This window comes from Heptranchias perlo, chromosome 15, assembly GCF_035084215.1.
Source record: "Heptranchias perlo isolate sHepPer1 chromosome 15, sHepPer1.hap1, whole genome shotgun sequence".
NCBI classification, from domain to species: Eukaryota; Metazoa; Chordata; class Chondrichthyes; order Hexanchiformes; family Hexanchidae; genus Heptranchias; species Heptranchias perlo.
Window position 1 is genome coordinate 25815916 of NC_090339.1, and position 19604 is coordinate 25835519.

The window sequence follows — 19604 nt, forward strand, 5'->3', positions numbered from 1 at the left end:
TTAATCCCAGAGTCAGTTTGAGTCCAATAGACTCTGAGCTGTGACTTGGCTCAGTCCCAAAGTCAGTGAGAATCCTGCTGCGAATCCTGCACCCTACCCCATCATTAAGACTTGGAATGCAATTAAGAACCATAGAGTGGAAATTTAAAATAATCTTTCATTCTGCCTGGAGTGCTAAACTATATGCTACAAAAAATATAGCCAGATAGATTTATTGTCTGGAATGCCAGGCTATCCTGTGGCAGAGTGTATGGCTAATCAGATTTATTGCCAGACTGCCAGGCTGTCACATTACCTTCTGCAGATGAAGATTTCCCACCAGACTTACTACAGGAAAGGAGTTGGTTACTAAGAGTGCAAGCAGTTGTGCTAGTGATGAAGTGTTTGAGATCTTGGCCATGTTTCATATGAAGGTAATGGTTATTTAGCTGTGTCCCTGTTACAAATTCAGTTTTTCCTGTAAGTGGATCCCATACCCCTTATGTGCCAGAGTTGGCTCACACTGCCCAATATCTACTTTTACAATAGCATAACCCAAGGGAAGTAATAAGACATTTCTCTTAACATACAAACTGAATATTATGTGTTTTGCATGTGCCCTCACACATGCTTCTTCAACCTCTTCAAAGGTGGACTAAGAAAATACATCATAAGTTGAGGCCAGATACGTATTATTAAGCTATTTTATTTCACAAGCAGCAAGTGAACAAATAAAGCAACAGTTATGCTTGGACTTGCTTAATTCTTTCAGTACAATTTGTCTTTGCGTAATAATAGACAATAGTGAAGTCGCTACACTATCCCACATTACTAGGTTGCCTTGCTTCGCTTAAACAATTTAATTTCTAACTACCATCCTGCACCCTAACCTTCTGAGCTTGGTGAGAGCTTGCCTTTGTAGCATTCCGTTTAAAAACCTCATTGATGTCGTGTGTCTCTGTCTCTGTTTTTTATCTTTGTGTTCACAACCCGACGAAAGGGTCTATGCTAGAGAACCCCTGCCAAGCGTTGTGGGACCAAGGCCTCCCAATACAACAGGTGTGGGATGTTTATCGACTACTGAGACAGGCTAATGAATTGCTTATTGTTTACGGTCTTCGATGAAACAACTTAAAAACCTTGCTCATTAGCATTTTAACCACCTTTTGTCTTAATGTTTTTAAAAAAAACTTGTGAATACACTTTGTTTTAAAACGTAACTTTTTCCCAAATCTTTTCTGTGGAAAATGGTCAAAAAAATCCTGAAATGTGACAGTCCTAGATAGCATACGTCTCTTACAGATCAGTAACTGGATTATTAGGTTACTGGTAATTACATTACCTGACCTGTTATTTTTTCTAGGTTTATACTGGCTAGGAAGGCTCGACTCTTGCTCAGTCTCACCAAAGCAGAGAGGTGGGTGTTGTGCTGCTTGGTCTGATACTGTGTAACCTTATCTAAGATAGCTTTTAAAACTACCTGACATGTAAAAGTGTGAGTGTGTTTGCAATTTTCCTGCAGCATTTCTGTGCTTAACATGGAGAATCTCAACAGCTCTCAGCTGTTTTGGTAGGAATTCCGTATTTAAATAGAACTCCTATTCAGAGCCAGATACGAGAAACAGTAAACATCACTGATACGCCATGCTGTGCTTCCATCCTTTGTTCAAAATAGCTGCTGGTTATGTTTTCACATTGGTGCAGAGCTAATTCTGTGAATGAAAGAGAAGTGAATTGATTTGGCCCTCCAGATAATGGTGCAAATAGAGCTTCACCCACTGGGGGTGCAAAGTTTAAAAGTTACCTCTAATATCTGGACCTGTACTGTTAATATAAGGCTGGTTTTCCTTTGCTTTGTACCATTGGAAAGCTTATTCCTTGGGTGTAAATCATAGAAAAAAAGATGTGGAGACCTGTGACACGGGGGATTCCTCCCCCTTTTAATTGTGCAGGGAATTCCCTGAGGAGGGGGGAGCAGAACCTTTTGCACCTTCAACAGGGACAAGCATTCTAATTGTAGGTGGGAGTGACATGACAATACCTCCCACCTCATTTTCCTGGGTCTCCACCTGCCAGATGTCCCAGTGAAGGTTCACCAGCATTCGTTCATGGGATGTGGCAAGCCCAGCATTTATTGCCCGTCCCTAATTGCCCTTGAGAAGGTGGTGGTGAGCCATCTTCTTGAACCACTGCAGTCCATGTGGTGAAGGTTCTCCCACAGTGCTGTTAGGTAGGGAGTTCCAGGATTTTGACCCAGCAACGATGAAGAAACAGCAATATGTTTCCAAGTCGGGGTGGTGTGTGACTTGGCGGGGAATGTGCAGGTGGTGTTGTTCCCATGTGCCTGCTGCCCTTGTTCTCCTAGGTGGTAGAGGTCGCGGGTTTGGGAGGTGCTGTCGAAGACAGCTTGCTGCTATTACCCAGTGCCCTCATATCAGGGGTTGTTGTCAGCAGCCTGAAAGCCCTCAAGCTGTTGGCTATTTCCCCTGCTGCAGGTCTGTCTGGCCTTCAGTAGCAGCTGACTTTCCTTCCCCACTTCCAGGTGCAAGGCCCTGTCAAAGGAAACACTGGACCTATTAAAATGGCCTGAATCCAGAAATACAATGAGTGCAGATCAGGTCAGGTTTAAATCACGTTCGGTGTGTTCTGCCTGGTGAAAGGCAAGTGGACGGAGGAAAATCAGCGATGATATTTTTACGGGAAAGTAGTCAGAGGGGGACAGGGTGGTACAGTGGGTAAACACATTGGGGTAGATCTTGACTTGTGCGATAATGTAAAAGGGGTGATCGCGAGTCGGCAGCACATCTTATATTTCTCTTGATTTTTATTTCCAATGAAGTCAGTGGAAATATAATTTGGGAGAGATGTAAAGCAGGCTGCTGACGCGCTATCACCCGTTTTACACTATCGCACAAAGTCAAGGTCTACCCCATCTTTTCATCCCTGTAACCTGAGTTTAAAACCAGTCTGGACTGAGGGGGTGAAAGTCTCCTTTCTTTATTGGCCGAAAGGGCCCTATATTTCTATGAATTTAGGGCAGTCTTAATTCAGTTCATGTTGGCATACGTTCATATCTCAGAACTGCCCAGTGTAAATTGACACTAAATTGTCAGTCTTGTCCAAAGGGACCTTTCGAATGGCTAATGTGGGAAATGGAAATGTTGCACGAGTGCAGCATGGCATGTTCTTTTGAAGTTTTTATTAAAAGATTGGAGAAAACTATAGTGTTAATGTAACCTACGCTTCACCTGCATCGAATCACATAGAATCTATAGCACAGAAACAAGCCTTTCGGCACAACTGGTCAATGCTGATGTTTAAACTCCACAAGAGCCTCCTCCCACTCTAATTAGCCCTTCCAACCCTGCTCCCCATCCCTCTATTCCCTTCTCCCTCGTGAATGCATCAATCCTCCCCTTAAATGCATCAATGCTATCTGCTCCAACCACTCCTTGTGGCAGCGAATTACATACTCCCACCACCCTCTGTGTAAAGAGAATAGTTGATGGAGCAGTATGAACAGAGCTTAATCTATATCTAATCCATAATACTTCTGTGTGATATACAGCATGTGACACTTCAGTAGTAATATGCCACATAAGTTCTGTTGCCATGCGGTAGATTGTGATTACATGCCATGAGCCTCACTGTTAACCCAGCCACATTTCTGTTGAGATGAAAACAAATCTTGTTCTTGCAGGAAGAAACGAATCTGCCAGGTTTTTGCACGAGTCCTGGAGACAGAAGAAGCCCTGTATGTAAGCATCTCGTACTATGAGACACCACGGCAACCAATCATCTTGTGTTTGTAGTGAAGACATGAGTTAATGGGGTAAAAATACGTTGCATTTCAATAATTTGGACCAGCTGCAAGCGCCTTTCGCGCCTCCACAGGCAGCTCGCCCATCTCCGAAAACGGATTTCGGGCGGCTTGCCTCATCGGCAGTGGCCCTCAGGTAAGTATTAGGAATGGTGGGGTGGGGGGGTGGGAGAGGAGAACAGGGAGAGGGTGCCACTCACGGGCGGCAGCCTGCAGGAGTGTGGTGGAGCTGAGAGGTGCACTTCTGCTTCTCCCGGCTACACGTGAATTTAAAAAAAATATACTTACCTTTTTGGTGGCGGCCGCAAGCTAGGCCGCATCCACGCCTGGAATACCTGAGCGGAGCAGGTACAATGCCTGCTCCACTCAGGACAGCCCAATTTGGCAGAGTGGTGCTAAAACAGGCATTAAGCCTCTCATTAGCATAATGGGGAGGGAGAAGGAAAGTTGTCAGTCTGCTACATGTCAATGTGCAAATATGGGGGAAGGATTTGTTGAGTTGCCTCTCCTTTTCTCCTGAAAACACTGATTCTTGCTGGAGTACACCTCATCTAAGTTGCCATTCTTCTTGAGTAAGTCTAGGCAGTAAGCGTTGACAAGTTATTAGATACAGGGATATTACAGCAGAGCTTCACTCTGTCCTCACCCAATATCTACAAACGCCTTTCCTAGCAGAGATCATCAGGAAAATAAGCCCTGGCTGCTTTTTATTCCAACCTTCTCTCAGCCAATTGTAGCACCCTTGCTGACTCAGCATAGATCAGAGAAAACATCTTCTATTTAATGTATTTCTTGGTTTCCACTTAACGTACACACCGAGGCTGATAGGACAGGAGGTGATCTGCTCCCAGCAGCCTGGAGCTAACTCTTCCAACTCCATCCCCTCCTATCTCATAAGGAAACTCGTGGCTTCACTTCGCATTTCTCTACAATTGACCCTGTGAACTCCAATCTTTGGATGAGATGCTAACCCGGGTCCCAGTGTGTTTTTTCAGGTAGATTTTAAAGAGCTTCATGTCACTATTTGAAGAAGAGCAGGGAGTACTCTTCCCTCCATCATCAATTAACACCACAAAGCAGATTAACTGGTCATTCATCTCAATGCTGCTTGTGGGTTGTTGGCAATGCAGAATCACATTTATTTATAATACTTCAAGAGTGATTGACTGTGTGAAGTGTACTGAGACTGTAGGGGGCTGATATTGCACCATGAAATGTCACAGCACTTCCAGCGTGGAAGCCCCCTATTGTCAAACATACTTCACACCCAATGCAATGAGCCCTTGGATGTACAAGTAGGAAGCACCTAACATACTAAGAGCCTGTACTCTGTGCACAAAGCTCATCGATGCCTCACATTTTATATAAATTATGGGTGCTCCAGACACTGTTACTAATGGTTATTTAATGACAGTCCAATTTTTAAAATGATAAATTTTACTCCTAGTTGGCCCTCTCATTGTAATAGGGTCACCCTTCGTTTCTGCTCCAGCTGAGCCTTGGCCCCCAACAGACAATTCTTCAAATGAGACTGTGTCCCACATCCTCAGAAAAGAAATTGATAAGGCTTGAAGGTATATCCATACATAACGAGTGATAAATTCTATTATTATTATAATAATACATCATTAAAAGACAAACCTTTATTGTTGCCAGGCTGTTCACTATGAAGAGAAAGACTGGTGTGAGGAGCAGTACTCGGGTGGCTGTTACACTGCATACTTCCCACCAGGGACGTTTATTCAGTTTGGCAGGTATGGACCTGTGAATATTTACTCCAAATATAATAGCTGCAACAAAGCGCACAGTGTTTCTTAAGTTGGCTGAGCGAAAGGCAACAGAGAGTAGGGATAATGGGTAGGTACTCACATTGGCAGGATGTGAATGGTGGAGTCCCACAGGGATCTGTCTTGGGGCCTCAATTATTCACAATATTTATTAACGACTTAGATGAAGGCATAGAAAGGCATATATCTAAGTTTGCCGATGACACAAAGATTGGTGGCATTGTAAGCAGTGTAGATGAAAACATAAAATTACAAAGGGATATTGATAGATTAGGTGAATGGGCAAAACTGTGGCAAATGGAATTCAATGTAAGCAAATGTGAGGTCATTCATTTTGAATCAAAAAAAGATAGAACAGGGTACTTTCTAAATGGTAAAAAGTTAAAAACAGGGGATGTCCAAAGGGACTTAGGGGTTCAGGTACATAGATCATTGAAGTGTCATGAACAGGTGCAGAAAATAATCAATAAGGCTAATGGAATGCTGGCCTTTACATCTAGAGGACTAGAGAACAAGGGGGCAGAAGTTAAGCTGCAGCTATACAAAACCCTGGTTAGACCGCACCTGGAGTACTGTGAGCCGTTCTGGGCACCGCACCTTCGGAAGGACGTATTGGCCTTGGAGGGAGTGCAGCATAGGTTTACTAGAATGATACCCGGACTTCAAGGGTTAAGTTACGAGGAGAGATTACACAAATTGGGGTTGTATTCTCTAGAGTTTAGAAGGTTGAGGGGTGATCTAATCGAAGTTTATAAGATATTAAGGGGAACAGATAGGGTGGATAGAGAGAAACTATTTCCACTGGTTGGGGATTCTAGGAGTAGGGGACGCAGTCTAAAAATTAGAGCCAGACCTTTCAGGAGCGAGATTAGAAAACATTTCTACACACAAAGGGTGGTAGAAGTTTGGAACTCTCTTCCGCAAACGGCAATTGATACTAGCTCAGTTGCTAAATTTAAATGTGAGATGGATAGCTTTTTGGCAACCAAAGGTATTAAGGGATATGGGCCAAAGGCAGGTATATGGAGTTAGATCACAGATCAGCCATGATCTTATCAAATGGCGGAGCAGGCACGAGGGCTGAATGGCCTACTCCTGTTCCTATGTTCCTATGTTCTTGCTGAAGGATGAGAGCTGTGCTTTGTCTTGACTTTCTTGTTCACTGTTTACACAATACCAGCTAATTGGGGTCAACACCATGCTCACAGCCTCACTGGACTTCAACATATGGCTTCTGATTTTATTAAAGCAATTCATTTATCCTAGTTATCCTAGTTCTATGGCATCCCCTGGAGCTGTGTTTCAGAGAAATGGATGCATGGGGTAATGTAAGAGCTGGGAATGCCCATGACTTATGACCCAGTGTATTGGTGCCTCTGGACTGGTCTATTTAGACATGGATCATATATTTTTTTTGTCAGTCCTCACTAAGTTTTTTTAAAATTGGATTATATGGCACTTTTTCCACTTATAGGAAGTCCACACTATATGCAAAACTCTTAATATATTTAATATGTTATGAAGGTGGAGGCCTCTTTAGTACCTCCTATGATGCTCTCAGTGGTGCCATGTGGTGCCATGCTGAACCATGCAGAAAAATGTGAAGTAATACATTTTGGTATGAAGAGTGAGGAGAGGCAATATAAACTAGAGGGCACAACTCTAAAAGGGGTGCAGGAACAGAGAGATCTGGGAGTATATGTGCACAAATCATTGAAGGTGGCAGGGCAGGTTGAGAAAGCGGTTAAAAAAGCATACGGGATCCTGGGCTTTATAAATAGAGGCATAGAGTACAAAAGTATGGAAGTCATGATGAACCTTTATAAAACACTGGTTCAGCCACAACTCGAATATTGTGTCCAGTTCTGGGCACCGCACTTTAGGAAAGATGTGAAGGCCTTAGAGAGGGTGCAGAAGTGATTTACTAGAATGATTCCAGGGATGAGGGACTTCAGTTACGTGGATAGACTGGGGAAGCTGGGGTTGTTCTCCTTGGAAGAGAGACGGTTGCGAGGAGATTTGATAGAGGTGTTCAAAATCATGAAGGGTCTAGACAGAGTAGTTAGAGAGAAGCTGTTCCCATTGGCGGAAGGGTCAAGAACTAGAGAACATAGATTTAAGGTGATTGGCAAAAGAACCAAAGGTGACATGAGGAAAAACGTTTTTACACAGTGAGTGGTTAGGATCTGGAATGCACTGCCCGAGAGGGTGGTGGAGGCAGATTCAATCATGGCCTTCAAAAGGGAACTGGATAAATACTTTAAATGAGAAAATTTGCAGGGCTACAGGAATAGGGTAGGGAAATGGGACTAGCTGTATCGCTCTTGCATTGAGCCGGCGCAGACTCGATGGGCCAAATGGCCTCCTTCCGTGCCATAAAAAAGATTTTTTAAAAAGACAGGTTGACCTCGTTAGCCCGGTGCCAGAAGGGAGAAAATGAACTTCTGCTCCTGATAACTGATGTCTGCTAAACAGTACATGTTTGGTAAGAACAGCATTGTGCTGGGCTGTCACAACCATCCCACAGTCCAATACCCTGACTGTCACTGTTTCAGCAAAGAAATAGCAAACTAAATTGAAATCCCAGTGGGCAAAGATGATGGAGAATGTGCTGTGAAGTTGGATAATTCAAAACCTGATGATGTTGTGATGTCACACTTCCAGCAGCGAGCCGCACTCAGGGGGATTATGGGTTGGAGAATTGGGGATAAAATGTTGTAATCCTATCTCCAACTTGCACTCCCTGCAAGCATGACCTTACCACTGAGAGTGTGGCATCATGGAATAACCCTTATATTCTCAAACTTCTGGAAATTGCCAATGCATGACTTTTGGAAAATACATCATATGCTGCTCATTTTATAAAGCAGGGATATCCAATCTGCAGTCCTTGGGCCACACACAGCCTCCAATCCCTGACAGTCTCGCCCCTAAAGTCCAGGCAAGTCAGTTCTAATTGCACATATATTTTTTATTTGTCGTTTTGTCCTGTTTGTATTATGTGGGTGTGGATGTTTGGAAAGGATTTTTCTTAGCATTGTTGCTTCGTTGGTGGATAATTCCTAAATCAGTTGACCAAAATCTGTTAGTATCGGCAACTTGTGATATATGCAAATTAATGGGAACGAGGATTTAAACTTTATGTCTGGGACCCGAGGTTCCATGGTACACATTTATGAGGCCTGTGAAGACAAAAGCTTGGATATCCCTGCTTTACAGAATCTAACGTGTGAGACTACATTCAGATTGTGATACTTCTAAGCAGGAGATGAATACTAAATGCAAACATTAAATAAAGTGATTTTGTTCGATGGGATTCGCTCACACAAATTGCTTTCAATGTTTGTTCAGAGTTCTGCGAGAACCGTTTGGGAGACTGTACTTTGCTGGGACCGAGACGGCCACCAAGTGGAGCGGGTACATGGATGGAGCAGTACAGGCTGGGGAACGTGCTGCTAGAGAGGTACCGTTAGGAGCGAGACTAATCTGAACCCTCCCTCTCCCCGCACCCATCCCCCATTGGTTTGCTGCAATCTAGCTTCTGTGCATTTCTCTGTTAGTGTTAAGTGCCTGCTAAAGTTCTATAGAATAACCAGCCCACACTGATTGCCTGAGTGGATGGAGAAAGTGGGCTATAAATTGGGCCATGTACATGGCTTCCTAAGGCCCCAAAATGGTGTCTGGAATGCACGTGCACCCTTCTAGCGTGACGTGTGCCAGACGCCATCTTGGTAAAGGCGCAGATAATGAACGCCAATATCAGGTAAAGTAAGGAGAATATGTGTTAGATCAGTGTGCAAAGCTGATTTAAAGGGATAGATAACATTTTGGCACTCAACACTCCAGCCAAACCACTGTCTTAACCATGAACAGCTGAGCATGTCGTAGACGGCCTGGAGGATCCCCCACCAGCACTATTTAAAGGGACCAAACATAATTTACAAGTTAGTTGCTGGATTATTGCTTCTGGCTGCTGATGCATTTGTACCTGTTTTTAGAGGTCTCCTATACTTGAATACTAGGACTAGGGGACATAGCCTAAAAATTAGAGTTAGGAATTTCAGGAGTGAAGTTGGGAAATGCTTCTACATGCAAAGGGTGGTAGAAGTTTGGAACGCTTTTCTGCAAACGGCAGTTGATGTTAGTTCAATTGTCAATTTTAAATCTGAGATTGATAGATTTTTGTTAACCTAGGGTATTAAGGGATATGGGGCTAGGGCGAGTAAATGGAGTTAGGTCACAGATCAGCCATGATCTCATTGAATGGCGGAGCAGGCTCGAGGGGCTAAATGCCACTGCCACTTGCTGCCACCTGTTATAGGCTACCTTCTCCTGCAAGAAAGCAGGACATGTGTCAGTGAGTATCCTGCAGGATGTTTGGGTGATGTGCCTGTCATGGTTAAATAGCTGCCGGTGTGTGTGTTTTTTGAGTTGTGGGTGTGCGGCTTGTAACAGTGGTGATGTGTGATGGTGAGAGGAAGCATCTGATTGGAAGAGTTGAGTACTGATTGAAAGAGTTTATTGGTATGTGGGTGATAGGGTGTGTAGTGCGTGGAGCAGTGGATGCAGTTAGTGGTGCAGGTGGTAGGAGGCGCCACTTGACAGTTGACCTCACTCATCTTGACCACTCGTGTCAAAGCATTGAACTTGTTCCTGCACTGCATCCAGGTTCGAGGTGCTATCTACCTGGCACTGACTTCGTCCCCTACTGCCTCCCACTACGTCTTGAGTATATGTCTGGAGGGCCTCTTTGCCCCCTGTGGATATAGGATGCCCCTCTTTCTGGCCATCTCTTGCCCAAGGCCTCTAGTGCATCAGCAGAGAACCTTGGTGCATGCTCTCTCTCAGACCTGGTACAAACTCAAATTGACAGATTGGTGAGGTCTGGTGTGCAGATTGGAGGATGTGGGATTTAGTAGTGCGCAACATAATTCAATGTTTTAACATAACTCAACAGTTTGTAAACATAGGGACAGGTCCTGCACCTGTGTTTTACATGTGCGATGTCTGACCTCCGTTCAGAATCCATGCGGAACCGTATCTTATATTTTGCACATAAGAGGTGCAGGCTGCCTTTAAGAGGTGCGAGGCACTCATGCGATATCGGGCCTCCTTGCTGGTGAGAAGTCACAGAACAACCCAGTTAGGCCTGGCAGCTCGCACTGGAATCAGGTAAATGAGCAGGCAGCACAAATCTCCCGTGCTGCCTGCATCAGAATGACCGGGCGCGGGTTAATCGCATACTGCAACCCCCGCACCCGGATTCAGGGGTTATCGAATTTAACCCCCAGTGTGTCTAGCGTTTTTGAAGTGAAGTAATAGATGATTGTATTGGAGAGGAGAGGCTGATTTGTTGTTGACAATGGAGAGTTTTGTGTGGGGGCAGTATGTGTCTTGTGGGCATTAGTTTTGAACTGTTATAAAATCACCAATGTTCTGTTTATTAAAATATACAGCTGGTACGGGGCTGTGCCATTGGAGTTACAGCATCAAGTTTCAAGCTTTAAAAGATTTGCTTTTTAAGTGATGTGATGCACTGACTACTATGAGTAACACCTGTTGTCTGCTCCCCAACTAGCAAATGTGCACAATTCTAATTGTACACACGTGGGGGTAAATTTTAACTTCCAGCCAGGAAGGGAGCGGGTGGAAAATTTCTGGGTGCAAAACCTGGAAGGTACTTGGGCGATCGCGGCCCATCAATGGCACTTCCGGGTTTCAGGCCCGGCAGCCAGCCTGATTGACAGGCTGGCTGGCTGTCAGGAGTGAAAGGAACTGCACATCAGAGAGGAGGGCGGGAGGGAGAGAGAGAGATCATCGGGCTTGGAAAAAATCGGAGTGGGGGGGTAGGTGGACGATTTCGGGTGGTGAGCAAGCATCGTGGATTGGGGGGTCAACAAGCATTGTGGATCGGGGGGGGGCTGTCAGCAGGGATCAGGAGGGTCTGCAAGCATCAGGGATTGGGGTGAGGTGGGTGTCCACCATCGGTGGGGGCGTTGGCGGCCGATCGTGGGGGGCCCTGTCGGCCGGGTGAGCTTGTTGGGCCTGGATGAAGCACTCCTGCTCCTCCGGGCCCACAAGCAGTGCAATAAAGGGGCTCACCTCATGGATCCGGCCCTTCACGCCTGCTTTCACCTGACGTGATTCGGAGGCGATGGGAAACCCGAACAGGTAAGTTAAATTTATTTTAATTGTATAATAACAAACTATTAAGTATCTCAAGTATCTCAATGAGGTACATTGCCCTTTTAAGTATCGGCCCGCCGGCTTTAAGTGGGGGTGGGACTTCCTAATGTCTGCTCTCCATAGGACTACAAATCTGCCTGGGTTAAACCCAGAAGTGGGCGAGTTGGAGCCGGGATGCGGTCCCGCTCTGAAAACTTAGCATTTCCACTGCTCATCTGCCCTCAACCCACCTATTCTTGGTGGTTAAAATCTACCTCGTGGAGTCAGAACTCTCTTCATTTGTGTTTCGGTTCTGTTTGAAATGAGTATGTGTGTGTGAGTATTTGCCTGACACTGCCCTTATTTAGTCTGTGTTCTGTCTCCAGGTTATGTGTGCCAAAGGAATGATTCCAGAGACAGGAATTTGGTCCCAAGAGCCCGAGGTTCAGGTAAATGGTGAACAGACAAAATGAAAATCTTATAGCTCCCCACTTCCATGTCAACTTGTTGATGGAATAATAAAATGGGTTTGATGATTAATGGTTAAATCCTGAGAGACGCATTAGTAAATCTGATGTGATACAGGAGAATATGTTCACCAAAGAAAATGTACATTGTAACCAGGAGTGTTGATAAATTGAATGAAGATCAGTCTGTTTTATTGATATCTCAGCCTGGTTAATCACTCCCACAGGACTGAATTGAAATTGATGCTGTATTAAAACAGGAAGCATGCAATGTCTGAGTGACTAACCTCTCCTGGACTGAGATTTATATCTTCAACATACTAGAGTTCAGTATTACATGTTTACATATTGTGCAGATCAGGAATTCTGTACAATGAAAAACAAACTAATCCATTGCAATTCCATATAATGGGAATGATGTGGAGTAAATCAGTGTCTGGGAAATCTGTGCTCAAATCATGCATTGTTCACTTTGATTTGGAGTTGTCTCCTTTTGCTTCTCCAGGATGGACTGATACTGCAAAGCTGGATTGAAAATGGATTAAAATCACTACAACTATACCGTTGGAATGTGAATGATAAGCAGTCCTTAGACTTGAAGAACATTTAGTGAGGCTGTGCTCCTAGAGTGGAGCCTCACTTGATGGGAGCGTGGGTCGAAGAATCGTGGCTATAGTGTTATAGCCCTATCTCCATCTCATATTCCTGTCTAATGAAACTCCACTCCAGTGGAGCCTCACTGAATTTGCCCCTTAATACTGATCATGTGGCTGCACAAGTGAGCAAATTGACACAATGGGGGTGAGGCACGTAACAGAGAATGTTGCACCTGAGAACTTTTTAATGAGGGTCGGGTGTGTATCCCCGTCTCTCAGTTGGTAGCATTCTTGCCTCTGTCAGAAGGTTGTGGGTTCAAGCCCAACTATGGACTTCAGTATTCCATCCACACTAACACTTCAATGCAGTACTCAGGAAATTCCGCATTGTCAATGGTGCAGGCTTTTGGATGAGAGGTTAAACTTAGTGCCTTTCTGCCTACTCCGTTATAAAAGATCTCATGGCACTATTCAAAGAGTAGGAAGAACCCCCTCAGGATCCTGGCCAACATTCCCTCCACAGCCAACACTCCCAAAAAAACAGATTATCTGGTCATTCATTGCTGCTATACCTGTGGGATCTGAGTGATCAGAAGCACTCAGACTTGAGGCAAACTCAGGAAGTCTGTGCTCGCAGAGTGGATCCTGACTAGATGGAAGTACAAGGTGGAGAATGATGGCCCTAGGATTATAGTTTGTGAGACCTTGCTGTCACATTTGGCCATAAAAGAACAGTGACTGCACTTCAAAAATAATCCACTGGTTGTAATGTGCTTTGGGAGGTCCTATAAATGTAAAAGGACTGTATAAATTCAAGTTATTTCTATTATACTTGAGTGCTTTATAATGTTATTAGGTGTCATTATTTTTATTGAAAGAAATACATATCCACCCTTGTTGTACCAGCTTTCGGCTATAACTGTTACAACAAGGGTGGAGATGTATTTCTTGCAATAAAACAGTCAATGACATCTAAGAACATGACACTGCGTTGCTGAACTGGACGTACTAAAGCTCATTCTTTCCTTTTATTCAGGAAGTTCCAGGTCGACCAATCACCACAACATTCTGGGAGCGACACCTGCCCTCTGTGCCAGTATTCTTGCTGGTGTTCGGCTTTACTTCTTGTCTGGCAGTTGCTGGGGTGGTCATGTCCAGGAACGTCTGTCTGTACAGGGGTTGAGATGTAACTTTGTTGCTTTGCAGTGGATGGAAACCTGCTGCTGCAAAGATCATCTGTTAAAATTCATCGTTGGTGCCATTTGGGAACCATTCAGGGCACTCGAGGGCAGGGTCATTTGTGAATATATTAGACAGGCCTGTGGAGCCAGCAGATCTTTTATTGATGGGGGATTTATTACATTAGATGAATTTGTCATGCACTGAATTAGTACTGGTTAGTATTCAAGAACATTGATGCTCAGAGAGTCGACAGAGTCCATTTTCTTCTTAACACACTGTCTCAATGATCCCACCTGTGTTGACCCTCTGTAAAGATTTAAAAAAAACATCAGACAGTGAGATTCAGGAGATACTTCATTGAGCTTGAGCAGTTTATAATCCATCTCCCTGCAATGACATCCACCAGTAGCAGGAAGAAAAGGACAAAGACACAATAACTCCTCCAATCGCCTCCCCCCCAACCCCCATAGTCACTATCAGTGATCTGCCTAAGGCAGGTTCTGGCTTAATTCTCCATTATCCAAACCACTGTCCATATATAAGATAGTAAAAAGGGATTGTTTTAAAGGCTGGTTATAAACCACTGAAATGCCACTCTCATGGTAAATGACATAATATAAGCTGCCCAATTTGAAGTTAGCTTGTAACTCACTGGGTATCAGTTAATCTGTATATTGGACAGTTTGGGCCTCAGCATCCCTGGACTAGAGAGGGGGAAAGCAGTCAGGAAACACATTATTCAGCAGCCCCTGCCCTACTGGAAGCTCCAGGGGCAAGATTTTAGCCCCCAAGTTTGGGTGGGTTGGGGGCGAGGGGGAGGACAATGAAAATCGCTGAATTTATGACCGGGAGCGAATCCCGGCTTCAAGCCGCTGACTCTGCTTTCGACCCAGATGCATGTGGGTGCGCGCGGTTCAGGAAGCCAGAAGTCCCTCCGGCAATTAAAGCCAGCGGGCCGATGTTTAACCCATCAATTAGGATACTTTAACTAGTTAAAGTGTTCAATTTTTTTGTGTATTGAGCAGGGTAAGGATTTTAACTATTCCTCAATGTGTTTCCTGTGGCCTCTGAAAGACGCCATGGAAACGGAGGCGAGTTGCAGCCTGCAGCCATTTGGACCTTTAAATCAGCAATTGACAAACCTTTGGGAGTTCTTTGTGTTTAGTCTGAGATTTCTTTATTCACACTCAGAATTCTTGTGTTCACACATATTTAGCTACATTTTGGACCCCCTCAAACTGACAACATCAGGATGGGAGGCGCAGTGGCTTTATTCAGCGGTACATCTGAGGAAGAAGCACATCACCATTCGCGGCAGGCACGGCATGGAGTTCTGGGACTTGCAACTCCACAAGATAGAGGTGCACCACAAGGACCTGCAGAAGAGCAGAGAGGGGACCAACGGAGGGGCCGACGTCACATGAGGCACTACCCACTTGAGAGATTCTATAGGCAGAGATTGAGCTTCCTGGACCTCTGCAAGGAACAGTGCCTACGAAAGCTCAGAGTGAGTCCCCAGGTGGTCGCAGACATCTGCACGCTCCTTCATGCAGAGCTGCTCCCGGCTGGAGCTGGTTCCACGCATTGCCCGTGGCAGTTAAGGTCACCACTGCCCTCAATTTCTTCACCTCCGGATCCTTCCAGGGCGCCACCGGTGACATCTCCAGGTTCTCTCAGTCGTCTGCCCATAAGTGTATACGACAGGTCATGGATGGTTTGTTTTGCAGGGCATCAGACTACGTCAACTTCCCCATCGATGACATCAGCCAGATTGAGAGGGCAGTGGGTTTCGACTCTCTGGCTGGCTTCCCACGGATACAGGGCGCAACTGATTGCACACACGTAGCAATCCGAGCACCTCCACATGAGCCAGGTCTGTTCATCAACAGAAAGGGATATCACCCGATCAATGCGCAGTTGGTTTGTGACCACCGGAAGATGTTTCTACAAGTGTGTGACAGATTCCCTGGCAGCTGCCATGATCCCTTCATTCTGCGTGAATCCAACGTCCCAGCAATGAGGCACAGCGTCGATACAACGACAGTCACATCACCACCAGGCCTATCATTGTCACATGCCATAGGACTGCTCAAGATGCGCTTCAGATGCCTCGATCGATCTAGGGGAGCCTTTCAGCACTCACCGGCGAGAGTGTGTAGAATAATAGTCGTCTGTTGCGTCTTGCGTAATATCGCTCAACAGAGAGGGTTACTGCTGGATGAGGTCCCGTGCGCTCATGAAGCATCCACATCTGCCATCAACATTGAGGAGGAGGAGATGATGGGCAATCCAACAGCAGAGCAGCGGCTCACCTGGCTGCTGGTGATGCCAGGGAGTCACTCATATTTGATAGATTCTCATAAGGAGACCTGCAAAGTGAAGATAGTCAAGTTCTCAGACCACCTGGAATGAGCACCACCAACACCAGCACCCCCCACCTCGCACAAATCACTCCTACAACCACACATACACCCACTGTAAACGCACCCACTGGGTGTCATCAAGATTTGACGTTCATGATGAAGCACATGAAAGGGCGTTTTCACCAAAGGCACTCAAGAATGGGCAAGACGTGGCAGTTGTGGTGAGAATTATAACATTTAATATGCATTTAACAAAAAACAAATCTAAATGAAAAACATGACAGTCTGTCAGACACCCATGTGCCTTCCCCAGTTATTACAAAACCTTAGCCTTTCTCTTCCTACCGTTTCTACGTGGTGCATCCCCTGTGGCTGCAGCAGAGGTAATGGCAGGTTGCTCTCATGTTTATGCCCTGACTGCTTAGATGCTTTCAGCCTACCCCCTCTGGGGTTTGGAGCCTGTGAGGGCCCCACCAAAGACTGCTCCACCTACACCTTTGCAGGGGCAGACTTGGCCATCAGGAGAGGGGGCAGCATTACAGGTACTAGTTGACAGAGGGGGCAAAGGGTGAGACGTGGGAGCACTTTGAGTGGCATCCCCACTTCCATGTCCCCTTTCGCCATCATCCCTCTCCTGGGTCAGGGCCAGATCACTCCTACCACTCTACTGGACAACAGCTTGGAGGACATGTGTGATGCCTTGTAAGGCCAGTGCTAATTTACCTGTTTGCCTGTTTAAGGTGGCTGAATGTACACTCTGAGTTCGCACAGCTGTTGTCAGGGCCTGAATGGACTCATTTGTGAGCTGTACTTGAAGCTCAACGGAGACTGCCATTCTCTCCATCACAGACATTCCCTCACTTACCTGCGTCCCCATTCCACTAATGCTGGAGGTGCACTCCTCTATCCTCTCCGCTATTGTGGAGAGTGTGCATGGCATGTTTTGCAGTACCTCGCAAAGGTGCTGCTGAACCTCGATCATTCTCCTTTTCAAGGATAGCACCTGGGGTTCACCATCTGTGTCCAGCATAATAGAGCTTGGAGAGGAGTGCGCCCCCTGACGTGGACTCTCCACAGCTGCCCCTGCCACTAGCGTCTGCTCATGCTCACTTGTGTGTGGTGACTCACCAGGTGACAACCCAACTAACTCTCTAGTAGGACCCACTGATGTGTGAGTATTTGCGCTGGTGCATAGCTCATTAAGCACTGTGCCTTCAGAGGCAGGGAGCTCCTCTGAGGAATTGCCCTCATCCACGTCTTCATTCCTTGAAGGGCCTGGAAGAGAACATACAGCAATATTAAGAATCATCGCAGAAGTAATGTTGCGATGAGCATACTGAGGTGTGCAACAGGTCAATCATTAATAACATCAATCCACTTTGTGCGTGATGGATGTTAAAGTTCTGTCAGACGTTTGCGGGGTGCCGGTCTCTGCATCTTCGGCGGCCAGACACTCCACCGTCCGATTAAGTAGCAAGGCCTCCTCCTCTGCCTCTGTGAGGGCCACGATTTGTGCTCTCTCTCGTACATTCTGCTCTCTCTTCTACAAAGTGAGAAGGTACAGATGTGTGAGTGAGTGAGAGCGATGGGGTCGCCTAATGGATGAATTGCTTTGGGTGAGGCTGACATTGAAAGAGATGCATCAGAGGGTGACTACACGATAGATTGATCACATTGCATCAGGATTGGGGTGAGTGGGAGTGCTGGGTGCACAAATAGGGAGGTGAGGAAGTGCACAGAAAGAGAAGGTAAGTTGACAGTGAGCCTTAGGTGGGTGTGAGGAGTGATGTGATGGAGTAGGCTTCGCAGGGCAGAGATTGGGGTGGGGGGTGGTGATGTGCACCATAGAATCCAGGTGAATCAGTAATTGTATTCACTTTTGCTGACCTAGTTGGGTCATTGAAATGCTTCCTACACTGGACCCAAGTGCGGGAGATGTTGCTGCTCCTGGTCACCTCCTCTGCCACCTCGAGCCAGGCCTTCTTGGTGGCAGAGGCAGGGCGCGTCCTCCTGTCTGCTCGATACAGCGTCTCCCTCCTCCTCCATACCCCAGCCAGTAGCACCTCAAGTAAGGAGTCACTGAACCTGGGTGCTGGTTTGCTCCTCTGCTGCTCCATCTCCTTCAATATCTTCTTTCTTCCACAAAAGCCATTCTTGCAATGGCCCTTTAAATACTCCAGCTGACAGCATGTCATTCTGGTGCGCAGTGCACCCACTGGGCAGTTTGGAGACGCCAAACCCGGGAGCTACATTAATGGCCTTCAATTACATTACGATCGCTCGAGAAAAGGTAGGACCCTCCCCCCCCCTGCTGACATCCCTCCGCCATGCCCCATGTGTCTGGGCAGCAGGTGAGAGCAGAATCTGAATTGTCACTATCCAGGTTCACACATGAAGAACACTTCTGTGGCTTTGTATCCCAGAATCTACAGGAACAGAGAGGAGAAAACTAGTAAGAAAAAAAATCTGTAAAATAGGTAAAAAAACTGAAAATTGCACAGAAAAATAGGTCGTTGAAATTCTTTGCTTTGAGCTGACTGCAATCAGGCGACTCTGTACCTTGGTGTCTTCACAAGCGGCCAATCCCCTGAGTCTGTGGAATCTAGCATGTCCAGTTGATGGGCGAAGCTGAAAAAACTAAAGATGCTGATGCAACCTGCAAACCAGCTCTCAGCATAGGACTAAGTGGTGCCTGTGTGAGTGAAGATGTCCATCCATATTACTCAAATCTGTCTACCCACCTCAACCCTCTGTAGATGTTTGCTGTTTTGGAAAAGAAATACTTTTAGGGGTGTCTTACACTTTCCTGGAGTGATATTAATTTCCTAGCTGAAAGCTGTAAAATCCTTGTTCGTATTTTAAAAGAAATCAGTGAGGTACTGACTGTATTGTATCATTCTTGTGTTTTTAAAATTAAAGTCTCAGTGCAATCCATTCTGTGATTTATTACAGCGACTCAACATAAAACTACTGTAATCTGTTCTTTGTAGCTTTCAGCCAGAAGGGGAGTAGGTCTGTATCTGCTATATTTTTTTAACAAAGGCATTTGATAATTTAAAGGGATTTAAGACTAACAGATAATCTTGGCCAGAAAACATGTATCTGAATGAGGCAGAGTGGAAATTTCCAGGGTATTGTCTTGTCATCAGTGGTCACTAGTGAGGTTCCGCAGGACTGGAAACAAATATTAGTACTAATATTTAAAAATGGTAACTAATCTCAGCTGGGTAACTACAGCCCCATTA

At 45.5% G+C, this 19604-nt stretch overlaps 1 protein-coding gene across 1 annotated transcript in view; it reads left to right on the forward strand.

The window, feature by feature from the left end:
* LOC137332786 (amine oxidase [flavin-containing]-like) overlaps positions 1 to 19291 on the forward strand; it is a 47844-nt gene extending 28553 nt beyond the window's left edge. The window contains exons 10-15 of the mRNA XM_067996723.1: positions 1343 to 1396; positions 3680 to 3737; positions 5456 to 5553; positions 8938 to 9049; positions 12138 to 12200; positions 13851 to 19291. Of these exons, the coding sequence (XP_067852824.1) occupies positions 1343 to 1396; positions 3680 to 3737; positions 5456 to 5553; positions 8938 to 9049; positions 12138 to 12200; positions 13851 to 13997 (532 nt within the window). The 3' untranslated portion in view covers positions 13998 to 19291. The remainder of the gene's footprint in view (positions 1 to 1342; positions 1397 to 3679; positions 3738 to 5455; positions 5554 to 8937; positions 9050 to 12137; positions 12201 to 13850) is intronic.
* Positions 19292 to 19604: the final 313 nt, after the last annotated feature.